Below are 20049 nucleotides of genomic sequence, written 5' to 3'. Positions count from 1 at the left end.
AGAACACTTGGTAAGTTTTGACAAGCATACATACACCTTTTGAGGAGGGGCTGGGAAGGGGTTTTTCAACAGGGTTTCTCTGTGTAGCCTTAGCTGTCCTGGAACTGGCTCTGTCTTGAACTCCGAGATCTACCTGCCTCTGCCTGCAAAGCAGCATATGCCTTTTAAACCACAATCAAGATATGGCTGGCTTCTAACTCTAATGAATGACAGGTACAGGGCTTGAGTGAGGCATTTCTACAACTGGGTCAGTTCCCAGCCTTAGTCATGCTTTTTTTTTATGTAGTCCAGGCTCACCTCAAGTCCACTAAGTGGCCAAAAATGACACTGAATTCCCCATTTTCTTTTCCCAACCTCCCTCCTGAGTATTGAGATTATATACCTGTGTAATATGCTTGTTTTTTTTTAAAACTTTTTAAAATGACTTATTGGTCCTTGTTTTATGTGCATTGGGTGTTTTGCTTGCCTGTGTGTCTGTAAGAGGGTGTCAGATCCCTGAAACTGAAATTATAGGTAGTTGTGAGCTGCCATGTGGATGTTGGGAATTGAACCCAGGTCCTCTGGAAGAGCAGCTCAGCTCTTAACTGCTGAGCCATCTCTCCAACCCCTATTTATATGTTCTAAGAATTGCATACTGTTCAAACACTCTGCCAACTAGGCCACATTCCCAGCCCCACATGATGCTTCTGTCGCAAGTCACTTTCCAATACCGACAGATCCGAAGCCAATGCTCTCTGACTTTGTCCTACTGCCCCAGCACATCTGACAAAGTCACTTTCCCTCCATTTCTCCAGACACTTTTTCCTAGTGGACTGATCTTCTCCCTCCTCCGCTGGCCTCTTTCCCTGGGGTCCAGATGTTGTACTTCCAAGCTCAATTTTTGACAGTCTTTAAAAAAAAAATTACTTTTATGTATTTTGCCTGCATGTGCACACTGAGTACATGGCTGGTGTGCTCCAGCCAAAAGAGGGCGCCAAATCCCCTGGACTGGAGTTACTGGGAGTAGCAAGATGAAGTGGGTTCTGGGAACCAAACTCAGGTTCTCTTCAAGAGCAAATGCTTTTAACTGCAGTCATCTCTCCAGCCCCAAATACTTTCATTTTGATTGATCCAAACACTTGACTTTTCTCCAACTCCATTATTCAAGCCTATGCCACCATCACAGCTTACCTGTGTCATTTTAGTATCTTAAATATTCATTTCTGGGGCTGGAGACATGGCTCAGTGTTTAAGAGCACTTGTTTGATTCCCAGTACCCACATGGTGGCTCACAACTATCTGTAACCCTAGTCCCAGGGGATCTGATGCATTCTTCTGATCTCCATGGGCACCAGGCACATCCATACACGCAGGCAAGATATTTATACACATAAAATAAAATAAATAAATTTAAAAATATTTTTAAAATCTCCATTTTTAAGTCTGTTCCCCAACCTAAGTGGACAGGCATGTCTAAGCTTTTTTTTTTGATTTTTGGAGACGGGGTTTCTCTGTGTAGCTTTGGTGCCTGTCCTGGAACTCGTTCTGTAGCCCAGGCTGGCCTCAAATTCACAGAGATCCGCCTGCCTCTGCCTCCCAAGTGCTGGGATTAAAGGCGTGCGCCACCACTGCCCTGCATGTCTAAGCTTTTAACAGTGGAACAAGGAATCATCACAAAGCTTAGCGCCGTCACTACAGAGTCCATATGGAGAACTACGCGATTTGATTTACAAGGGGAAAAACACAAAATGAATCGTGAGCAACTCTTCGGCTTTAGCTTTTAGACCTAAATCCTAAGACTCGTGTCTATGGTCTCCCACACTCTCCTCAGCCATTGCAGACTACACCTTCCCATTCCACCTCAACGCCTTGCCAGTCCCTGATCTCCTCCCCCAGCCCTTTATAGAGTGTAACCTCTGATGAACTATGTGGGGCGAGGGGACTCCCTACCAGCCTCACCTGTACTTCAGAGACGGCTGAAACACAGAAACAAGGGAAATGCCGTTTCCACTGTGTTTATTACTAATATAAAAAAAAAATTAAAAAAAAATCATTCTTAGTTCTCCACCTCCTCACTCCTTGTCCATACACCTCCTGACCCACTTCCTCAGGGCCAGCTCAAAACCCAACAAGTTCACTGCTGTTTTCACAGAAAACAGCCAGTGCCAGGGACGTGAGTCAGAGGTGACGGTACTGTCCAGGCTCCACCCAAAGACAAGCCAAGGCCAGGTGGAGATTCACAGAATTCAAATGAAAGGGCTGGTGGCCTCACAATGATAGGGCCTAACTAAAACGAGCCAGGCAGAGGCTGCGTGGGAGGCCCGCCCGAGGCTTTACAAGACATCACTGGCCTGTGCCACCCGCCCGAGGCTTTACAAGACATCACTGGCCTGTGCCACCCGCCCGAGGCTTTACACGACATCACTGGCCTGGGCCAGAAGAGAGGGCACAAGGGGAAGGCAGTCTGAGGAAGTCTCACACTCCCCCGTGTTGGGAGGCAGGTGAGGCCTGGAGGGCACCGAGAGCCTTGCTCCATTTGGCAGAAAAACTTATCTAGTGTTGGGAAGCCACAAAAATGCCACAGACACTCAGGAAGGCGACACTCAGGAAGGTTACAAGGGGATGCACAGTTCCACAAAGCACAGTGACCACAGGCCTTAGCGGTGGGGCTCATGCTAATGACAAGAAACTAGGACATCCAGAAGCAGGGGGAGGTTGTTCAGGAAGCAAGTCTGTACCAGTCACTCAAACCTGACCCCAAGGACAGACAACCTGGTGCGTGTCCGGGCAGCTGCAAACACTGGGGCTTCACGGCAAAGGACTTAAAACAGCAGCCAGAGGACAGAAGGCTGCTCCAGGGCTCTTGGGAACTGAGGGCAATACTGGGAGACAGGTGGGCGGATGCACAAGAAACAGCACCAATGGTTTCCTGTTCAGCAGTCATTTGGCAGGAGGCAGTGGGAGGGAGCAAGATGGGGTCCCAAAAGTCTCTGAAGCCTGGATCAGAAGACAATGCGCACCGCACACCAGTGATAATCACAACTCTGGACCCCATGGGGGAGACGATGAATGGGGTGGACATGTCACTGACTGAAGGTGACGACAGCAGGGCCTTCAAGTAGCTGCGAGGGGGCCACTGGTCAGGGGCTCCTTCCAGCATGGGTGGGAAGGCACAGTCTCACAGAGGAGGCCCGTTGACGCCTGGATGGTAGAAGGCACAATGGTCTTCATATCGACAGTGGCCCTTTTTGGAAAAGTGTCGGCAGACAGGGCGGTCAGATTTGTCTGTGAACAAGTGAAAACCGTGGTTAACAGCTCTGAGAGCTGGACGAGGGGACTCACACCTGTGACTCCAGCATTCAGGACATGGACATTCAGGAGGCTGAGACAGAAGACTGTCACAAGTTTGAAGTCAACCTGTCCATCTCCCCCCCCCCCCCCCCCCCCCCCCCCCGCCAAAACAAAACAAAACAAAAAACAAAAAAAACCCCATTTCTTTCCCTACCCCCCCAGAAACCCTAAGAAAGAAATGAGATAGAATACAGAGAGAAAGCTGAGGTTTCGACCACAGATTGTTTACAAGTATTTTGGCTTTTTCTATCTTGGGGGCTAGGGGTAGAACGCAGAGCCTCAAGCATGCTACGCAACTTGCTCAACCACTGAGCAAGACTCCCAGACCACCAAACATTTTGGAAAGACATTCTTTCTAAGGGAAGAAAAATGTTCAGAGCTACCTGTATCTCCTACTTGTATCTGTCAGCTATGAGGCTGGCAGCTCAGTGGTAGAGGAATCCTTAACCCAGGAAAGGCCATGCATTAATTCTCAATGCTGCCCAGAGACAGCCCAAAGGAGAAGAGACCAGAGGCATGCAGGGCAGGCACAGGCACAGCAAAGTGGGCCTTACCTTCTATCACCGGGGGGCTATTCTTAGGTGGGTAGGTGTTCTTGACAAGAGACCAGCTTTTGAGCCTTCGTGGATGTCTTGGCTCTCTGTAAAAGCTTTCCCTAGAGGGACCCCCCATGGCCTGGCCCAGGAAACGGAGGTTCAGTATTGACAACCCACCAACCACGACCATACGGGCTAGATCTAGGACCAAGGCCTCCTCGAATAGGGCCTCTACCCCGGGGAGGAGGTGGGAGACTCAGCAGTGGTGGAATCATTGGTCCCCTTGATCCTGGAGGACCTCTGTGAAGAGCTACAGAGAGAAAGACAGGGAGGGTGATTGCTGGGCAGCTAACTTCTGACAAAAGCCCCTCCCCTACTCGCCACATTAAAGCATTCTGACACCCCACTTAAGAACACAAGCCAACGATCACATCTTTACCTGGGCTTCCATCACACAGGCAAAGAGACTAGTTTTCTCAGCCTTTTTAACCCCGTGCCAAGAATTGAATCCAGAACCTTGTGTACTCTACTACTGAGCTAATCGTCAGCCTCAAAAGAGCCATCCACATGCCCTTTCCTCTCACAGAAGGTAGCCACTATCCTGACTTCTAACGTGATAGGTTGTGAATCTTTGCTTGACTTTTAACTCTGGCTTCTCTCATTAATCATGAGATTCATTCAAGTTGTCTGCAGTGGTAGCTGGTTAATTTTCTTTGCAGCATAGTATCCTATCACATGCATCACAACCTGTCCACTCTACTGATGGTGGACATGTGCGTGTCCACTGTGTGGCTGTAATTAAAACGCTATGAACATTTACATGTACTACAAATTTCTGTTCAGACCACACGAGGCAGAGGATATTGCTCAGTAAGTATAGTGTGTTCAAGTCTGAGCTTATGCTGGTGTACCACATTCATGTCTGGTGCCTTTGCAGGCCAAAAAAGGGGACCGGCATGAGAGTAGTGAGCTGCCACACGGGTGCTAAGAATGGAATTCAGGTCCTCTGTAATAGCAGCCACAGTACTCTTTTTTTTTTGGGGGGGGGGGGGTTTGAGACAGGGTTTCTCTGTAGCTTTGGAGCCTGTCTTGGACTAGCTCTGTAGACCAGGCTGGCCTCGAACTCACAGAGATCTGCTTGCCTCTGCCTCCCAAGTGCAGGGATTACAGGCGTGCGCCACCACCGCCCAGCCACAGTACTCTTAACCACTTAGCAACCCCTCTCTAGCCCCAAGAAAGGTTTTTAAAATGATTCTATCTTATTTATGTGTGCGTGGACTGTGTGTACACAGGTACCAAGGTGCATGTGTGAGGACAACTTGTGAAATTCAGTTCTTACACTACTTGGGGCCGAGGATTCAAGTCAGGCTTGGTGGCAAGTACTTTTGCTACAGAGCTGTCTTGTCAGCCTGGCTCACCTCAACTATGTTTTTCAAGACAGGGCTTTCCTGTGTAGTCCTGGGTGTCCTGGAACCCTCTATAGAACAGGCCGGCCTGTCCACCTCCTGCCTCAGAGACCCTCCTACTCCACCTCCTGACTGTTGAGATTACAGGCTTGTACCATCACACCTGCTTAGATCAGCTATTTTTAAGTATATGGTTCAATACTATAAGTTCATGTGCTGTGAAACAGAATCCTCTGAACAAGCCCTTACATTTCCAACAGCCCCAGGAGCCCATACTCTGTTGTTTCTATGCATCTGACTTTGTATAACTCATGCATTTATTTCCATGTGCCTACTTTCTTAGCATAGTGTTCTCAAGATTTACCAATGCTGCAACACTAACATTTTCTTCCTTTGTAAGATGAAGCAATATTGCATCAAATGCATACATTTTGTTAGCTCGATGGCAGCCCAGGCTACATAGCATCTGTCTCAAAAAATCCAACCTAGCCGGGCGGTGGTGGCGCACGCCTTTAATCCCAGCACTCGGGAGGCAGAGCCAGGCGGATCTCTGTGAGTTCGAGGCCAGCCTGGGCTGCCAAGTGAGTTCCAGGAAAAGGCACAAAGCTACACAGAGAAACCCTGTCTCGAAAAAACCAAAAAAAAAAAAAAAAATCCAACCTGAAGACCACGCTTTCAATTCTTGTACATGTACATCCTGAAGTGGAACTGCTGGCTTGTATGGCAGTTCTGCACTTTTACTTTCTTAAACAGGGTCTCTCTTTAGTCCAGGCTAGCCTCATAACTGCTACAATTCTCCTGATTCATCCTCCAAAATTGTAGACATATGCTACTATATGTAGCTTATTTTTAGTTTTCTAACAAATCTCTAAACTGCTTACTATAATAGTTATGTGGTCTCATGGCTAGCTAACAGTGTTATTTGATTAACAGAAATTTGTATTATTTGATGTAGTTCCAATTACAAATCTTTCCTTTATAATTAGCACAAGTGTATGTATGCATAGGGGCCAGACACTGATAGGGTCTCACTGATTCAGCCACACTCACTGGCCAGCAAGCCCTAGAGTCCGCCTACCTCTGTCTCCTCATCATCCAGCTTTCTAGATGGCTGCTGAGGTCTGAAGTCAGGTCCTCATGCTTTTGAAGCGAGCACTTTATCAACTGGACCACCTCCCCAGTATGTCTCCTTGTGGGCCAAGCTGACCCTGAACTCCCAGGCCCTCTGCTGCCACTTTGCCTGGTCTGTGTGTTGTTTACAAACTCTTAGCTACTCTAAGGCCATGAAACATTCAGTTCCTTTTATTTTATTCCTGTTTTACAGTTTACTTAGACGATGTCTTTATTTGGTATTACTACACAGTTCATACTTTTCCACAAATGTCCAGTGAAGACATTATTACTGACAGGACCACTTCCTTGATTTCATCTTCAGACGTAAGTGTTCATATATTTACAGGCCCCTGATTCCATTCAGACAGGGTCTCATGTAGCCCAGGCTAGCTAGTCTTAATTTGCTATGTAGGAGAGGCTGGCTAGGAGCTCCTGATCCTCCTGCCTCAGTCTCTCAAGTATTACAAACTTATGTAGGTTATTCTGTGAAAACCACAATGTCACAGCTACTATAGTTTTACACCAAATCTTTATATGTCTTCCCACTTTGGACCATCTCGGTAGTGTCCCATTTAGAGCCTCTGTTTCTCTATAACAGAAAATGTTTATTTCTACACAAATGGAATAGAGATAGACCGTGAAAGCCTCAGACCTAGGAGTTAATCTGAAAGGAAACCGAATTTGACAACCCCATGTTTCCAAATCGTTAATACATGAACACTCATTTAGGTACACAATCCCTGGATTTTTGTTTTTAAAGTCTTTGATTTCTTTTTCCCCTTCTCCATCCATTCTCCAGGACTTAAAACACACATCAGGGCCCATTTCTCCTCACCTGACTTGGGATCACCAGGCTTTCCATTAGCCATGGGGGGAGGGCCCAGAAGGCTGGGTGGTCCTAAGAGCAGACGTGAAAACACGGTCATCAGAACGGTGCAAAGGACCAGTCATCTCGTTCATCATGTGGTCTTTAACACTCATTTTTTTAACCAGTAAAGGTAGCTATATCCACTCAGCAGTGCCGCAATCTCTCACCCCGTCCATCTGCCCGACCCTCTTGCAGAGTTGTTCGAGACTGAGCAAAACCGTGGAGATTCCATCAGAGAGTAACAGGTCTCCAACAGCTCTTTCCTCACAGTGCTGCATCCACAACACGCCCAGTGATCCCACAGACCCCAATCCCTCACCTTAACTGGTGGCCCATCATAGTTTTTTCTCCTCTCCTTCCCTCGGGGGAGTAGTTCACAGAAGGCTGCACTTTCACCTAACCAGTGGAAGTGTGGTCACAAATTGTCTTCCCGGTCATCACAATCTGTAATATCGCTGCCACCCCTCTCCCCCGCCATTCTGCGGCTGCGCAAGCCAGATCTTCAGCCGCCACCTCCCCTGCCTTCTCCAGAAAGGGTTCGGAGCCAGACTGAGACTGAGGGTTCACGCAAACGAACACCTCGTTCAAGGTTCCACCAGCAGCCCTCCCCTCCCCCGCCCCCTCCCACCTCCACGCGTGCGCCCTTCCTCCTTCCGTTAGAGCCCCCTCCCCCGCACCTCAATCCTCGCCTAGCCCCGGGCCGGCTGACAGGCATGTGCACGCCTTCCCCCTCACCAATGGGACTCTCATCCTCCTCGTCTCCAGGCTCGTCCCGGTCGGACAGCGCAGGATGTTGTGGCGGCTGCTGCTGCTGATTCTGCTTCTTGCGTTTGGGCATCGTGGCTGCGGCAGCAATGGCTGCAGCAGGATCTGGAGGGCAGTGAGGAAGGGGCACACTGGGTTTGTTTCCGCTTCCGGGTGGGCGGTGGGCCGGGAGCCCGAGGCTTTCGCCATGCCACTTCCGGCAGGTTGTGGCTCCGCGGCCGTCTTCTCCCACGGAGGGTCTGGCTCGCGGTGCCGCTCGTGGGGAGGCTTTGCTTCCCTTGTGTAGTTCCTACTTGCTTGCCCAAGTCTTCTCCCCACGTGGAAAAGCACCCCCGCCGCGTTACAGCGAGACACTCGACAGACTTGGGGCCTCGGGCGGCCAGCGAGAACCCCGTCGCACCCTAAGGTCGCCACATCCGGTCCCCCAGTTACCATGGCAACGCCTGCAGTCACAACTCGGTGCTCTCTGACCTCTCTCCAAAAGTCCTTGTCCCGCTTGCGTTTCCTCCTCGCCCGCGCTTGCACGTGTGGGCTGTAAGCCCGCCGCCCGGCAGCACCCTCCCCGAGTCCACGAGCCGCAGCCCGGCACGAGCGGCGGCCCGCGCGGCCGCACAGCTCCGGCTCCCCAGCTAGGGGCGGTCCCCGGCGGCCGCCGCGCAGAGAGGCGTGTCCTCGCCCCCTCGCCCGCCCCCCGCCAGGTGAGTGGCAGCTCCTGGGAGCTCCGGGCGGTGATGACACTCGTCCCCCCTCCCGCGACGGCCACTTGGTAGCGCCCGTGACGGAGTCGGCCCGGGCCTCCCACGCTCGCCTGCCGCTCGCCTCGCCGCCCCGCGCCGCGCATCCCGGAGCAGCGGGCTCTCACGTGCCGCTGGCATCCCGGCCGCCCCGCTCCCCGCCGCCCCGCCCCTGACGTCACCGCGGCCCCGCCTCCCCAGGGCCCCGGGCCGCCGGCGGGGGCTGCCCGGGGAGTCAGTTGCGGCGGCGGGGAGCTCGGCGGCGGGCGGTCCGGGGCGCCGGGGCCATGCCGAGGAAGAAGCCCTTCAGCGTGAAGCAGAAGAAGAAGCAGCTGCAGGACAAGCGGGAGCGGAAGCGAGGTCAGGGAGGGGGCGGGGCCGCTGCGCAGCTCGGGAGGAGGGGTGTGCCGCCGCACCGCGGGCGGGAGGGTGGGGGGAGCGGGCTCTCGCGGCCCCGCGTGGGCTGCCGCGGTGGGGGCGCCCCGCAGCGGCGCGGGGTGTGCGGGGGCTGGGGGAGGGGAGGCCCCGCTGGGGCCACCGGGACTCTGTGACGACCTGCGGGCCCACCCGGGAGGGACCTGGGGCGCGCAGTTGGGAGGATGGAGCCTCCGGAGAAGTTGGGGCGGCTGAAGAAGAGCTTGTCCTACCGGCTCGGGGGGCTTTGGGTGTCCCGAGAACCGGTCTACACTGGCGTCACCGGTCCCTCCCCTCAGGGCTCCAAGATGGGCTTCGCTCCAGTTCCAACAGCCGCAGCGGGAGCCGGGAGCGGCGGGAGGAGCAGACCGACACCTCGGATGGGGAATCCGTGACCCATCATATCCGCAGGCTCAACCAGCAACCATCCCAGGGGCTGGGGCCCAGAGGTTACGATCCCAACCGGTGAGCGAAGGAGAAGGGCGCTGGCCCCCGCTTCCCTGCCCTAGAAGAGCTCCTGAGGAAGGCTTGGAAGTGGAGCTAGTGAGGCCGGAAGCCAGGGTGGTTCTCTCAGTCAGGGATGGGCCACAATCTTGCTTTCCAGAGGGGCTGTCAAGAGTTTGTTTTCGGGGGATTGGGAGGGGAGCGGGGGAAGAGCCAACCGAGAGGAGACCTGAACAGCCAGGGGAGGAGGCTTTGCAAAGTTGCCTGCTTTGGAGAGGCGACGACGAGATGTGTGCTCCCTCTTCCCTTAGATACCGGCTGCATTTTGAACGGGACAGCCGGGAGGAGGTGGAGAGGAGAAAGAGAGCAGCCAGAGAGCAAGTGTTGCAGCCTGTCAGTGCTGAAATGCTCGAGCTGGATATCCGGGAAGTCTATCAGCCTGGCTCAGGTGAGCGAGGGTTACTTGGGGTTTGCTGTCAGCTTGGGGAACCAGCCGGCTGCGAGGAAAGGAGGGCTCGAGATGCATGTTGGAGTTGGAAAAAAAGTCCTAGCCGGGTGGTGGTGGCACACGCCTTCAATCCCAGCAGAGGCGGATCTCTGAGTTCAAGGCCAGTCTGGACTACATAGTGACTGTGTTCCAGGACAGCCAGGGATACACAAGAGAAACCCTGTCTTGAAAAACAAAATAAAAAAAAAACAAAAACGCTGCCTGGTGGTGTCCCACACCTTTGATCCCAGTACTTGGGAGGCAGAGGCAGGAGGATCTCAGTGAGTTCTAGGCCAGCCTGGTCTACAAAGCGAGTTCCAGGACAGCCTGGGCTGTTACATAGAAGAAACCCTGTCTCAAATAAATAAAGAAAGAAAGAAGAAGAAAGAAAGAAAGAATAGCTGGGCGGTGGCGCACGCCTTTAATCCCAGCACTCGGGAGGCAGAGCCAGGCGGATCTCTGTGAGTTCCAGGAAAGGCGCAAAGCTACACAGAGCAACCCTGTCTCAAAGAAGAAAGAAAACAGTGCTGATGCTTGTTCGGGCTTTCTCCTCATTTCGCAGTCCTGGACTTTCCCCGCCGTCCTCCTTGGAACTATGAGATGTCCAAGGAACAGCTAATGAGCCAAGAGGAGCGGAGCTTCCAGGAATACCTTGGGAAGATACATGGCGCGTACGCTTCCGAGAAACTCAGCTACTTTGAGCACAATCTGGAGGTGACAGTGGAGTGGGGTCGGGAGTTGACATACTGTGGTCCTAGATAGTGTTCTGTGCTCGGCAGGAGAAGGACCCTAGGCCATATTCCCTTTTGATCTTTTCAGACATGGAGGCAGCTGTGGCGGGTGTTAGAGATGTCTGACATCGTCTTGCTCATCACTGACATCCGACATCCGGTGAGTGCTTGGAAAGGTCTGTAAGGGAGACTCTAGTGAGGGTGGTCAAAGGCGGGAGTGGCAAAATAGAGGGTCTTTTTCAATTTTCTGATGAGTGTGTGTCCAGGGGCTGGCCATTCCGTTTCTAGGATGTATGCTTGGAATCTTGAAGCCAGAGGTCAGCCTTGGCTGTCTTCCTCAGACGGCGCAGTGCCACCTTGTTTTGTGGGCTCTCTTACCGGGCCTCGAGCTCACCAAATAGCCCCAGGGATCCTCCTGTCCTCCTTTGGAGGCACTGGGGTTACTGCGGCTTTCTTACTTTCTTTTTATACCTTGAGTTAAAGTCTTCAGTCAGAGTACTTTTCTTTTCCTTTCATTTTGTTCTGCTGAGGGTGAAACCCTGGGCCTGAGCTTTACTACTGAGCTGTACCCCCATCCTGAGGAACTCAGTGTTGTATTCATCTCTTAGCATAGCCTGACATTCCCCTGCTGGCCAGAGTGCGCTCTCTCTCTCTCTCTCTCTCTCTCTCTCTCTCTCTCTCTCTCTCTCTCTCTCTCTCTTTCTCTCTCTCCTCATGACCTGCAGGAAGCACCCTGGGACTTGCCCAGGCTGTCACACCTGCAATGCCTTTCTTGTCCAGTGTGGCTGGTTTATATTTCCGCCCTTACTGTAGCTACTTGAGCCGGGGCCTTGCATCTTTTGCTGTGCGGGTAATGGGGAGCCAGAGCCAGCAGACTCTGGGGTCACTTCTCACCAACTCTGTCACAGGTTGTGAACTTTCCACCAGCACTTTATGAGTATGTAACTGGAGAACTTGGGCTGGCCCTGATCTTGGTCTTGAACAAGGTGGATCTGGCCCCGCCGTCCCTCGTGGTTGCCTGGAAGCATTACTTTCACCAGCACTACCCCCAGCTCCACATTGTCCTGTTCACCTCCTTCCCTCGGGACACTAGAACTCCACAGGAGCCTGGTAGTGGTGAGTGGGCTATGGAGAAGGTGCTGTGGAGAGGGAGGTGAGTGGCGCGGGTAAGTGAACCTGATTGAGGCTTCAGGGTGGTAGGAGAGATGAGATGCATCTTCACCCTTTTATCTCAGTCTTGAAGAAGAATCGGAGGCGGGGGAGAGGATGGACTCGGGCGCTGGGGCCAGAGCAGCTGCTGAGAGCCTGCGAGGCCATCACTGTGGGGAAAGGTATGGAGCCCTTGGAGGGGCCTGTGGAAGGCTTTGGGGGCTGCTCCAGGGTTCCCTTCTCCATATCCCTCTATTACTCATGTCTTGGAAAGTTGTGGAATAAGGAGCAGCCTCTATGGTGGGCAGGACAGAGGCAGAAGGTGGACGGGAGCCCCCATGGCTTGAGTTTTCCCCCAGTTTTCTTAGAGGCTTTGAAGAAGAGATGTCTGTAACTCCAGAGTGGGGTCCAGTGGAGACTGGGGAATTTCCAGGACACACTGACATTGCTATGATTTTTAGGAATTCTGGTGACATTAGCTGTGCATTATCCATAGAGGCCTGGGGGTGAGGGAAACCCCTTTATTTTTTTCTTTTTCTTCGAGCAGTGGACTTGAACAGCTGGCGTGAGAAGATCGCTAGGGATGTGGCTGGGGCTTCCTGGGGTAACGGCTCTGGGGAGGAAGAAGAAGAGGAAGATGGGCCAGCAGTCCTGGTGGAGCAGCAGACGGACTCGGCGATGGAGCCCTCGGGCCCCTCCAGGGAGCGCTACAAGGACGGGGTGGTGACGATGGGCTGTGTGGGTGAGGACTCAGTGGCCTGCCCTAATGGCCTCCTGAGGCACTGTGTCTGTGGAGGAGGGAGCTAGGCCTGTGTGGGCTGCAGGGCTTCAAGGAAAGAAGTCTGTCGTGGGTCCTGGGGAACTGAAGGGCACGTGCTGCAGTCCAGCTAGGTTCTGCCTCTGCTCAAGTCCTTAAGCCTTGGAGTCTTAGTTGCTGATGCACAGCTGAAGGAAGGGGTGAGGAGTGGCAGGTGTAGTGCTGAGCCTCTCGGTGCCTGATGCTTCCTACAAGCTGTTCTGAGTGACTGATGGATATTCATGGCTTCAGTTGTGATGTTGGTTCCTCAGACAGGGATCCTTAAGTCATAGCAGGAAGGTGGTCAGGACCCGTTTCCACTGGGGTGGATCCCTTTTCAGTGTGGTCACAGAGTATCTCTCCAGTTAAGGACTGTGTCATGAGCTAGGCTTGGTAGTGATCACCTTTAATCCTAGCCCGTGGAGGCAGAGGCAGGCAAATCTCCGTGACTTCAAGGCCAGCCTGGTCTACATAGTGAATACCCAGGCAGCAAGGATTGCACAATGAGACCCTGTCTCAAAAGGAAAGAGAACTCTGTTCAGCTCCATCAGAGTCTTCAGCCTATGGGTCTCAATCCCTTTGAGGGAACGATCCTTTCACAGGAGTCAAATATCATGTCCTGCATATCAGATTACATTTATATTAAATCACATTATGATTTATAACAGTAGCAAAATTACAGTTATAAAGTAACAATGAAAATAACTTTATTGTTGGAAGTTACCACAACATGAGGAACTGTACTAAAGGGTCATAACATTAGGAAGGTTGAGAACCACTGCAGTAGAGGAAAAGGAATGTGTGATTAGGGTCTAAGTAAGGTTCCTTCTCATTTTGTGTACAAGAGCTGGCAATTTAGTATCTTAGATATTTGTGGAGTTTTGTTTTGTTTTAGATTTATTTCATTTTTTATGTGTGTTGGTGTTTTGTCTGCATGTATGTATGTGCAAGGCCGGGCGGTGGTGGCGCACGCCTTTAATCCCAGCACTCCGGAGGCAGAGCCAGGCGGATCTCTGTGAGTTCGAGGCCAGCCTGGGCTACCAAGTGAGTTCCAGGACAGGCGCAAAGCTACATAGAGAAACCCTGTCTCGAAAAACCAAAAAAAAAAGATGTATGTATGTGCAACGCTTGTGTGTCTGTCTGGTGCCTGCAGAGGCCAGAAGAGAGCACTGGATCCCCCTGGTGTTGGGGTTGTGGACTGTTGTAAGCCACTATGTGGCTGCTGGCAACAGAACTCGGGTCCTACAAGAGTATCGACTTCTCTCAACCCTGAGACGTCCCTCCAGCTCTGGCAGTTTGGATCTTAGTTTCATGAGAAGCCAATGGTGGGCTGGCAGGATCTGATTTCATTTAGAAATTTGTTCTTTCTACCAAGTGGAGTGAATAGTGAGAGGTGGACAGGAAAGGAAGAAGAGAAGCCTGAGGGACAACCCCGAACTGCTGAGAGGAGCCGAGTGTGGTGGGTGCTCAACCTGTAGTCCCAGGTTTGGGGAGGCCAAGGCATGAGGGTTATGGAGTCTGAGGTCAGCCTGGACTGTGTGGTGAGTTCCAGGACAGCTTGAGCTATAGGTTGTGACCCTCAAAAGAAAAGACCCTCCCCAAAGAGTTGCTCAGAGGAAGGTGGTAGAGGTGTGTGTGGGGTGAGACTGGGCATGATGTATTTGAAGGTGGAGAAAACGAGAGTGTGCTGATGGCTTCCCTTGGCACACACAGAAAGCGAGGGATGAAGAAGATGTCTTTGCTTGTTTGTTTTAAAAAGCCTGAGCAGCTGGGACTACTGAGCTGGGGAAACCGGGAGAGGAGCAGGTTTGGGGGGCCGGAGAGTGGGAAGTCTCAAGTGGAGAGGTGGAGCCAGGCTGTGTGTTAGGGGTCTGGAGACTGGGGTGTGGGAGAGATTTCAACTTGAGAAGATCTGAGGAGTGTTCAGAGGATGTAATGCCACGGGATGGGAGAAGGTGGGTGAGGAGAAAGGCGGAGGCAGAGCAGTGTTTAGGCAAAGGAAGAGGAGAGTGGAAAAGCGGGGAGTCTGGAAGTGCGGTGGACACAGTGGTGCGCTTAAAGTCCGTGCCTGGGAAGCAGGGCTGATGGGAGCTGATGGCAGCCAGAGAGGGAGGCAGGGCCACACGAGGGCCACGCGCAGCGGCAGCCTCTGCAGAGCCCCAGCCGGGTGGTGTGTAGAGGCTGCAGGGTGGTGCTGTCCTGTTCTGAATGCTTGGGTTCTGACACCAGGGAGCAGGAGTGAAAGCTCACAGATCAGAACGAGGCTCTGAGTCGGGAGATGAGCAGATGCACCTCCGAGGAGAAGGCAGTGCTCAGGCTCTGGCCAAGGGGGCTGGGGTCTCCAAGGCTGATGTGTATTTTTGTCTGTGTTAAAGTGCGCAGTCATGCCGGGAAGTGGTGGTGCATGCCTTTAATCCCAGCAGTTGGGAGGCAGAGGCTGGTGGATCTCTGAGTTTGAAGCCAGCTTGATCTACAGATTGAGTTACAGGACAGCCAGGGCTGCACAGAGAAACCTTGTCTCCAAAAACAAAACAAAACAAAAAAAAAAAAAAAGAAAAGAAAGAAAGAAAAGTGTGCAGTCACAGGTAAACTCAGCAAATGGTGACAGAAACAGATGAGTCTGTCAGGGCCTTTTGCAGTAGGGTTGTGGGTTTGTTGTTGTTTTACATGGGGGTTTTGTTGTTTTTCACTGTGCATTTAGACTGGCCTTAATTAAACTCAGCAATCCTTCTGCCTCAGGCTTTGGAGTGCTGGGATTACAGCATGTGTCACCACACTAGGAGTTTTACTCTAAAGAGGATGGAGAAGTAAGCTAGTAGGCTTGTCAGGAGAGCTGCTCCCTGTCCCCTCCACCTAACCTTTGGAGAAGAGATGGTGTGTCGGGAAGGAGCCCGCCAGCCAGGCTGTGCATCTTTTCTCAGGACTGTGTGGGCAGTTGCATTCCACAGGGCTGGGCTTTGGTCAGGTGACTGAGATGCAGGAAAGCCAGGACCAGGAGTTAAGGTCAGTGCCTAGACTTGCCAGAGAGCTGGACCCTGGACCCTGAGGTGGAGCGCAGGAGAGGTAGGATGTGCTGGCTGTTGCATGGTGTCAGGGTTACTACTCTTCTATGGCTGTAAAGAGACACCACGACTAAGGCCACTTATAAAAGAAGACATTTAATTGGGAGTTCGTTTACAGTTTCAGAGGGTGAGTCTATGGTCGTCATGGCGGGAGCATGGCAGCCGGTGGGCTGGCACTGGAGCAGTAGCTGAGAGTTCACAACACATGAACCACAAGCTGCAGGCATAGTGAAAGGCAGAGGGAGGAACAGACAGACAGACAGAGACTGGACCTGGTGTGGGATTTTGAATCCTCAAAGCCCACCCCCAGTAACACACCTCCTCCAACAAGGCCACCTCCTAGTTCAATGGCTCAGATACCATACATATCAGATATTTACATTACAATTCTTATGAAGTAGCAATGAAATAATTTTATGGTTGGGGGTCACCACAATATGAAGATGCATTTTTTGTTAGTTTGTTTTGTTTTTCCCAGACAGGATTTCTCTGTGTAACAGTCTTGGCTGTCCTGGAACTCAATTTGTAGACCAGGCTGCCCTCGAACTCACTGAGCTCTGCCTGCCTCTGCTTCCCAAGTGCTGGGATTAAATATGTGTGCCACCACTGCCTGGATGAAGATTAAAAGATTAATTAAAAGATCACAGCACTGTCCTAGTCCTTCCCAAAACAGTTGCACCATCTAGGGACCAAGCATTCAGACATGTGAGCCTGTGGGGGTTATTCTCATTCACACCACAGTGTTGCCATGCTGGAGTCTGGGGTGCAGTTACTGGAATGAAGGGTGCATGTCAGGCCAAGAGGAGCGCTTGAAATTGAATGGAAATGTGAGGTAGCAGGTCTGCTCTGTGCATAGCCTTGGGTAGCTTGTATAGGGAGATATGAGTGTGGTTCAGGCATTGAAGGCCTGAATGGGGGATAAGAGGACTGTGCAGGTCCAGCACTCAGGCAGAAAGAAGGTGATATGGCCATGAGAGGCGGGTGTGAGCCTGCAGACATCTCCTTGGACATGCCATGATGACTGTTACGAGGTACAGTTGTATCTGGTATCTAACTCCTGACTGATGTGGGCGGGAGGCATCTGTCCTGTAAAATGAGGAACAGGCCCCAAGAGGCCAGGGATTTGCCTGGGTCCACAACTGAGTTGTGAGGCCAGAGCCTGATGTCTGGTGTGGTGGCTGTGGTGCTTCCTTACCTGGAGCTGTCGTTCTCCTGACGGCCCCAGCCACTACTCAGCTCCTCTGGCCCAGAGTAAGGACTGTCCCACAATCCTTTGCCTTGCCTTCCTAGGTTTCCCCAATGTGGGGAAGTCCTCGCTGATCAACGGGCTGGTGGGGCGGAAGGTGGTGAGTGTCTCCAGGACACCAGGCCATACCCGGTACTTCCAGACCTACTTCCTCACCCCCTCTGTGAAGCTCTGTGACTGTCCAGGCCTTATCTTCCCCTCTCTGCTGCCCAGGCAGCTGCAGGTATGGCGTGGTGGAGGGGCTGGAGGGGGTAGGGAGGAGAGGGAGGAACGAGGAAGGTGCTGAGTGCTGTTTGCACAGGTTCTGGCTGGGATCTACCCCATCGCCCAGATCCAGGAGCCCTACACTGCCGTGGGTTACCTGGCCTCCCGCATCCCAGTGCAGGCTCTGCTGCACTTGCGCCACCCAGAGGCAGAGGACCCTTCAGCTGAGCACCCCTGGTGTGCCTGGGACATCTGCGAAGGTGGGCCTCGTGGTCTCTGCCTTTTGTCTCCTGCCTGCCCTGCCCTCTCCACTCAGGTCCGACCTCGGTGGAAGGGGCTGTCTGCTTACCCTGGAAGTCTTAACTTTGCCACAAGACCTCATGCCTGGACTGTGGGCGTGGGGCAGACAGGACTGGTTCACGGGCATCCCTTACTGACATTATTTTCTCCCTTCAGCTTGGGCAGAGAAACGAGGTTATAAAACAGCCAAGGCAGCTCGTAATGATGTATACAGAGCGGCCAACAGCCTCTTGCGACTGGCAGTGGATGGCCGCCTCAGCCTGTGTTTCCACCCTCCTGGTTACAGTGAACAGAGAGGTGAGAGCCCAGGTGTTCTCTCTAGTCCCAACTGACTGACAGGTGAGCCCCGACAGAGGTCCGAATGGGCCAGCTCTGATGATCGTTACTGATATGCAAGTGTGGGTGACTGACCGCAGCAGCGTGCACGAGCTTCCGTCCAGCTCTGCACAGAGGTGGTGGAGTGAAGGGGTGCGTGCCAGCCCAGCACGTGAGAGTCGCCTTCACCTCTGCCCCACCTCCCTGGCTTACACACTTGTCCGTGTTCCTCAGGCACCTGGGAGTCCCATGCAGAGACTGCAGAGCTGGTGGTGCTGCAGGGCAGGGTGGGGCCCGCAGGTGATGAGGAGGACGACGAAGAGGAAGAGCTGAGCAGCTCCTGCGAGGAGGAAGGCGAGGAGGACCGGGATGCAGATGAAGAGGGAGAAGGAGAGGAGGACACCCCAACCTCAGGTCCTGGGTCCTGCCTGGCTGCCCGCAACCCGTATGCTCTGCTGGGCGAGGACGAGTGCTGAGCCCCACCTGTCCCTTTCCCTCTCAGTAGCTTTGCTTTTGGACTGAGCTGGAGGCCTTCCTCGTTTGCCACCCTGATTGTGAATAAAGATTGTCTGCTTTGTAGCCCCTTCCCCAGGTGGCCTGAGTTGAGAACGGCCTTTTGGGGCTGACAGCTGGGGGAGGCTTTGTGCCTTTCTTGGCCATGCTCTTTGGGGAGCAGAGTGATCTCAGGCCTGGTGCCCACATTCCAACACAGCACTTTAAGAATCCCCATGGGCCTGGGAGGTCGCAGGCAGGCTCACCTGGAATTCCTCCTCCTGCCTTTGAGCAGTGCTGCGCCCCCTGCTGCCTGACCTTGGTTATATCAGGGGTTTTTGGGTGAAGGAGCCACAGAGGTGTGTCTCCAAGAAGGTTTTTAATAGAAATTTTCCAGACTCAGCAGTCATTTATCAGGAGGCTGTGTCTGGATCTGTGCTTAGCACAAAATGCTTTATATGATGCAGGAGCCAGGACTGGCCATGATCCAGACCTCATGGAGCAGATTTTTGGATTAAGATGGGTGTGTCAAGTTGTCTAAATCCTGGGAGTATAATTCTGGAATTAATTGATACTGAGACATAAATAAGACAAAACCCCCCGGGCGATGGTGGCGCTCACCTTTAATCCCAGCACTCGGGATGCAGAGGCAGGCGGATCTCTGTGAGTTCGAGGCCAGCCTGGGCTACAGAGTGAGTTCCAGGAGAGGGGCAAAGCTACACTGAGAAACCTTGTTTCGAAAAGCCAGAAAAAAAAAAGAAAAGAAAAACCACTTGTGAAAACATTAATGAAATGTGTATAGGTAGAAACCTAATTACCGGCAAACACTTGTGCACATTCACAATTTGAGGAGAACAGCCCTTTAAGTACAGTGTCAGGTTTCATTAGGAGCCTGAGAGCTGGGCTGGAGGCATGGCTCAGTGGTCAAGAGCATTGTCTGCTCTTCCAGTGGACCCAGGTTCAATTCCCAGCATCCATATGGCAGCTTACAACTGTTTGTGTCTCCAGTCTTAGGGAATATGGAACCCTCACACAGACATGCACGCAGGCAAAACACCAAAGCACATGAAAAACAATTCATAAAACAAAAACCTGGGAGCTAGAATCGATAGCACAGAACCAACTCCTGAGCTCCATTTACTCTGGTTTGGGGATGGAGCATAGACTCAGTTTAAGACCTCAGCTGGAAGTTGGCAGGTGGCTGAGGCCAGCTTTAGGAGTTCTCTATATTCCCACAGAGATGAGAGCCCTAGGCTGAATTCTTGGTGAAAAGGGAGGTGGCAGCCATGGTGTTGTCTGGGTAGGGGGGTAGCATGGACCACTTGGCCAGCTTCCTCTGTAGAAACACCCCTTTCAGGTCCTGGGGCGGTAGCATTTCCTCCAGTGTCAGCACTGATCTGCCAACCAGAGAAAGGAACCTCCATTGAGAAGAGGCTGAGGCCGCTGGCCACGAATTCCTTCCACATTTACTCCCTTCCGTGGCTCCAGTGTGGACCTGAGTCCTGGAGGCTGCACTGCCATAGAGTTAGAACTGCAGCACATGAACATTCATGAAGGTCACTCAGAATGTGCTAGAAAAGAGGAAAAGCCCCAACTAAGAAAAACCCAGTCTCCTGTCTGGGGCTCTTTCACAGACAACAGAAAGTCAGAATTCTGT

General features: G+C 52.4%; 2 protein-coding genes across 2 annotated transcripts; one reads left to right on the top strand and one right to left on the bottom strand.

The window, feature by feature from the left end:
• Positions 1–1978: 1978 nt before the first annotated feature.
• On the bottom strand, positions 1979–8626 carry Prr3 (proline rich 3). Its single transcript, XM_052744113.1, is given in 5 exon segments — positions 1979–3264; positions 3885–3999; positions 4001–4176; positions 7221–7283; positions 7989–8626. Coding segments are annotated over 5 exon segments (564 nt in total). The 5' UTR covers positions 8092–8626; the 3' UTR covers positions 1979–3157.
• Positions 8627–8941: 315 nt separating this feature from the next.
• On the top strand, positions 8942–18479 carry Gnl1 (G protein nucleolar 1 (putative)). Its single transcript, XM_052744112.1, has 12 exons — positions 8942–9112; positions 9466–9631; positions 9922–10058; positions 10660–10811; positions 10917–10988; positions 11737–11944; positions 12064–12159; positions 12525–12719; positions 17126–17304; positions 17383–17545; positions 17742–17882; positions 18135–18479. The coding sequence occupies exons 1-12, from the start codon at positions 9040–9042 to the stop codon at positions 18374–18376; spliced, it is 1824 nt and encodes a 607-aa protein (XP_052600072.1). The 5' UTR covers positions 8942–9039; the 3' UTR covers positions 18377–18479.
• Positions 18480–20049: the final 1570 nt, after the last annotated feature.

The sequence above is a fragment of the Peromyscus californicus genome, unplaced genomic scaffold (genome assembly GCF_007827085.1).
Source record: "Peromyscus californicus insignis strain IS unplaced genomic scaffold, ASM782708v3 Scaffold_19__1_contigs__length_69161282, whole genome shotgun sequence".
NCBI lineage: Eukaryota > Metazoa > Chordata > Mammalia > Rodentia > Cricetidae > Peromyscus > Peromyscus californicus.
Note: the sequence above shows the minus strand (reverse complement) of the source record. Positions and strands in the feature narration are given on the sequence as shown.

Bases quoted from the DNA above. Each gene is read 5' to 3' on its own strand.
- Gnl1 (XM_052744112.1), top strand. From the start codon at position 9,040: ATGCCGAGGAAGAAGCCCTTCAGCGTGAAGCAGAAGAAGAAGCAGCTG. The intron at 10,812-10,916 runs GTGACAGTGGAG...TGATCTTTTCAG, and splicing joins ACTTTGAGCACAATCTGGAG to ACATGGAGGCAGCTGTGGCG. The intron at 10,989-11,736 runs GTGAGTGCTTGG...ACTCTGTCACAG, and splicing joins TCACTGACATCCGACATCCG to GTTGTGAACTTTCCACCAGC.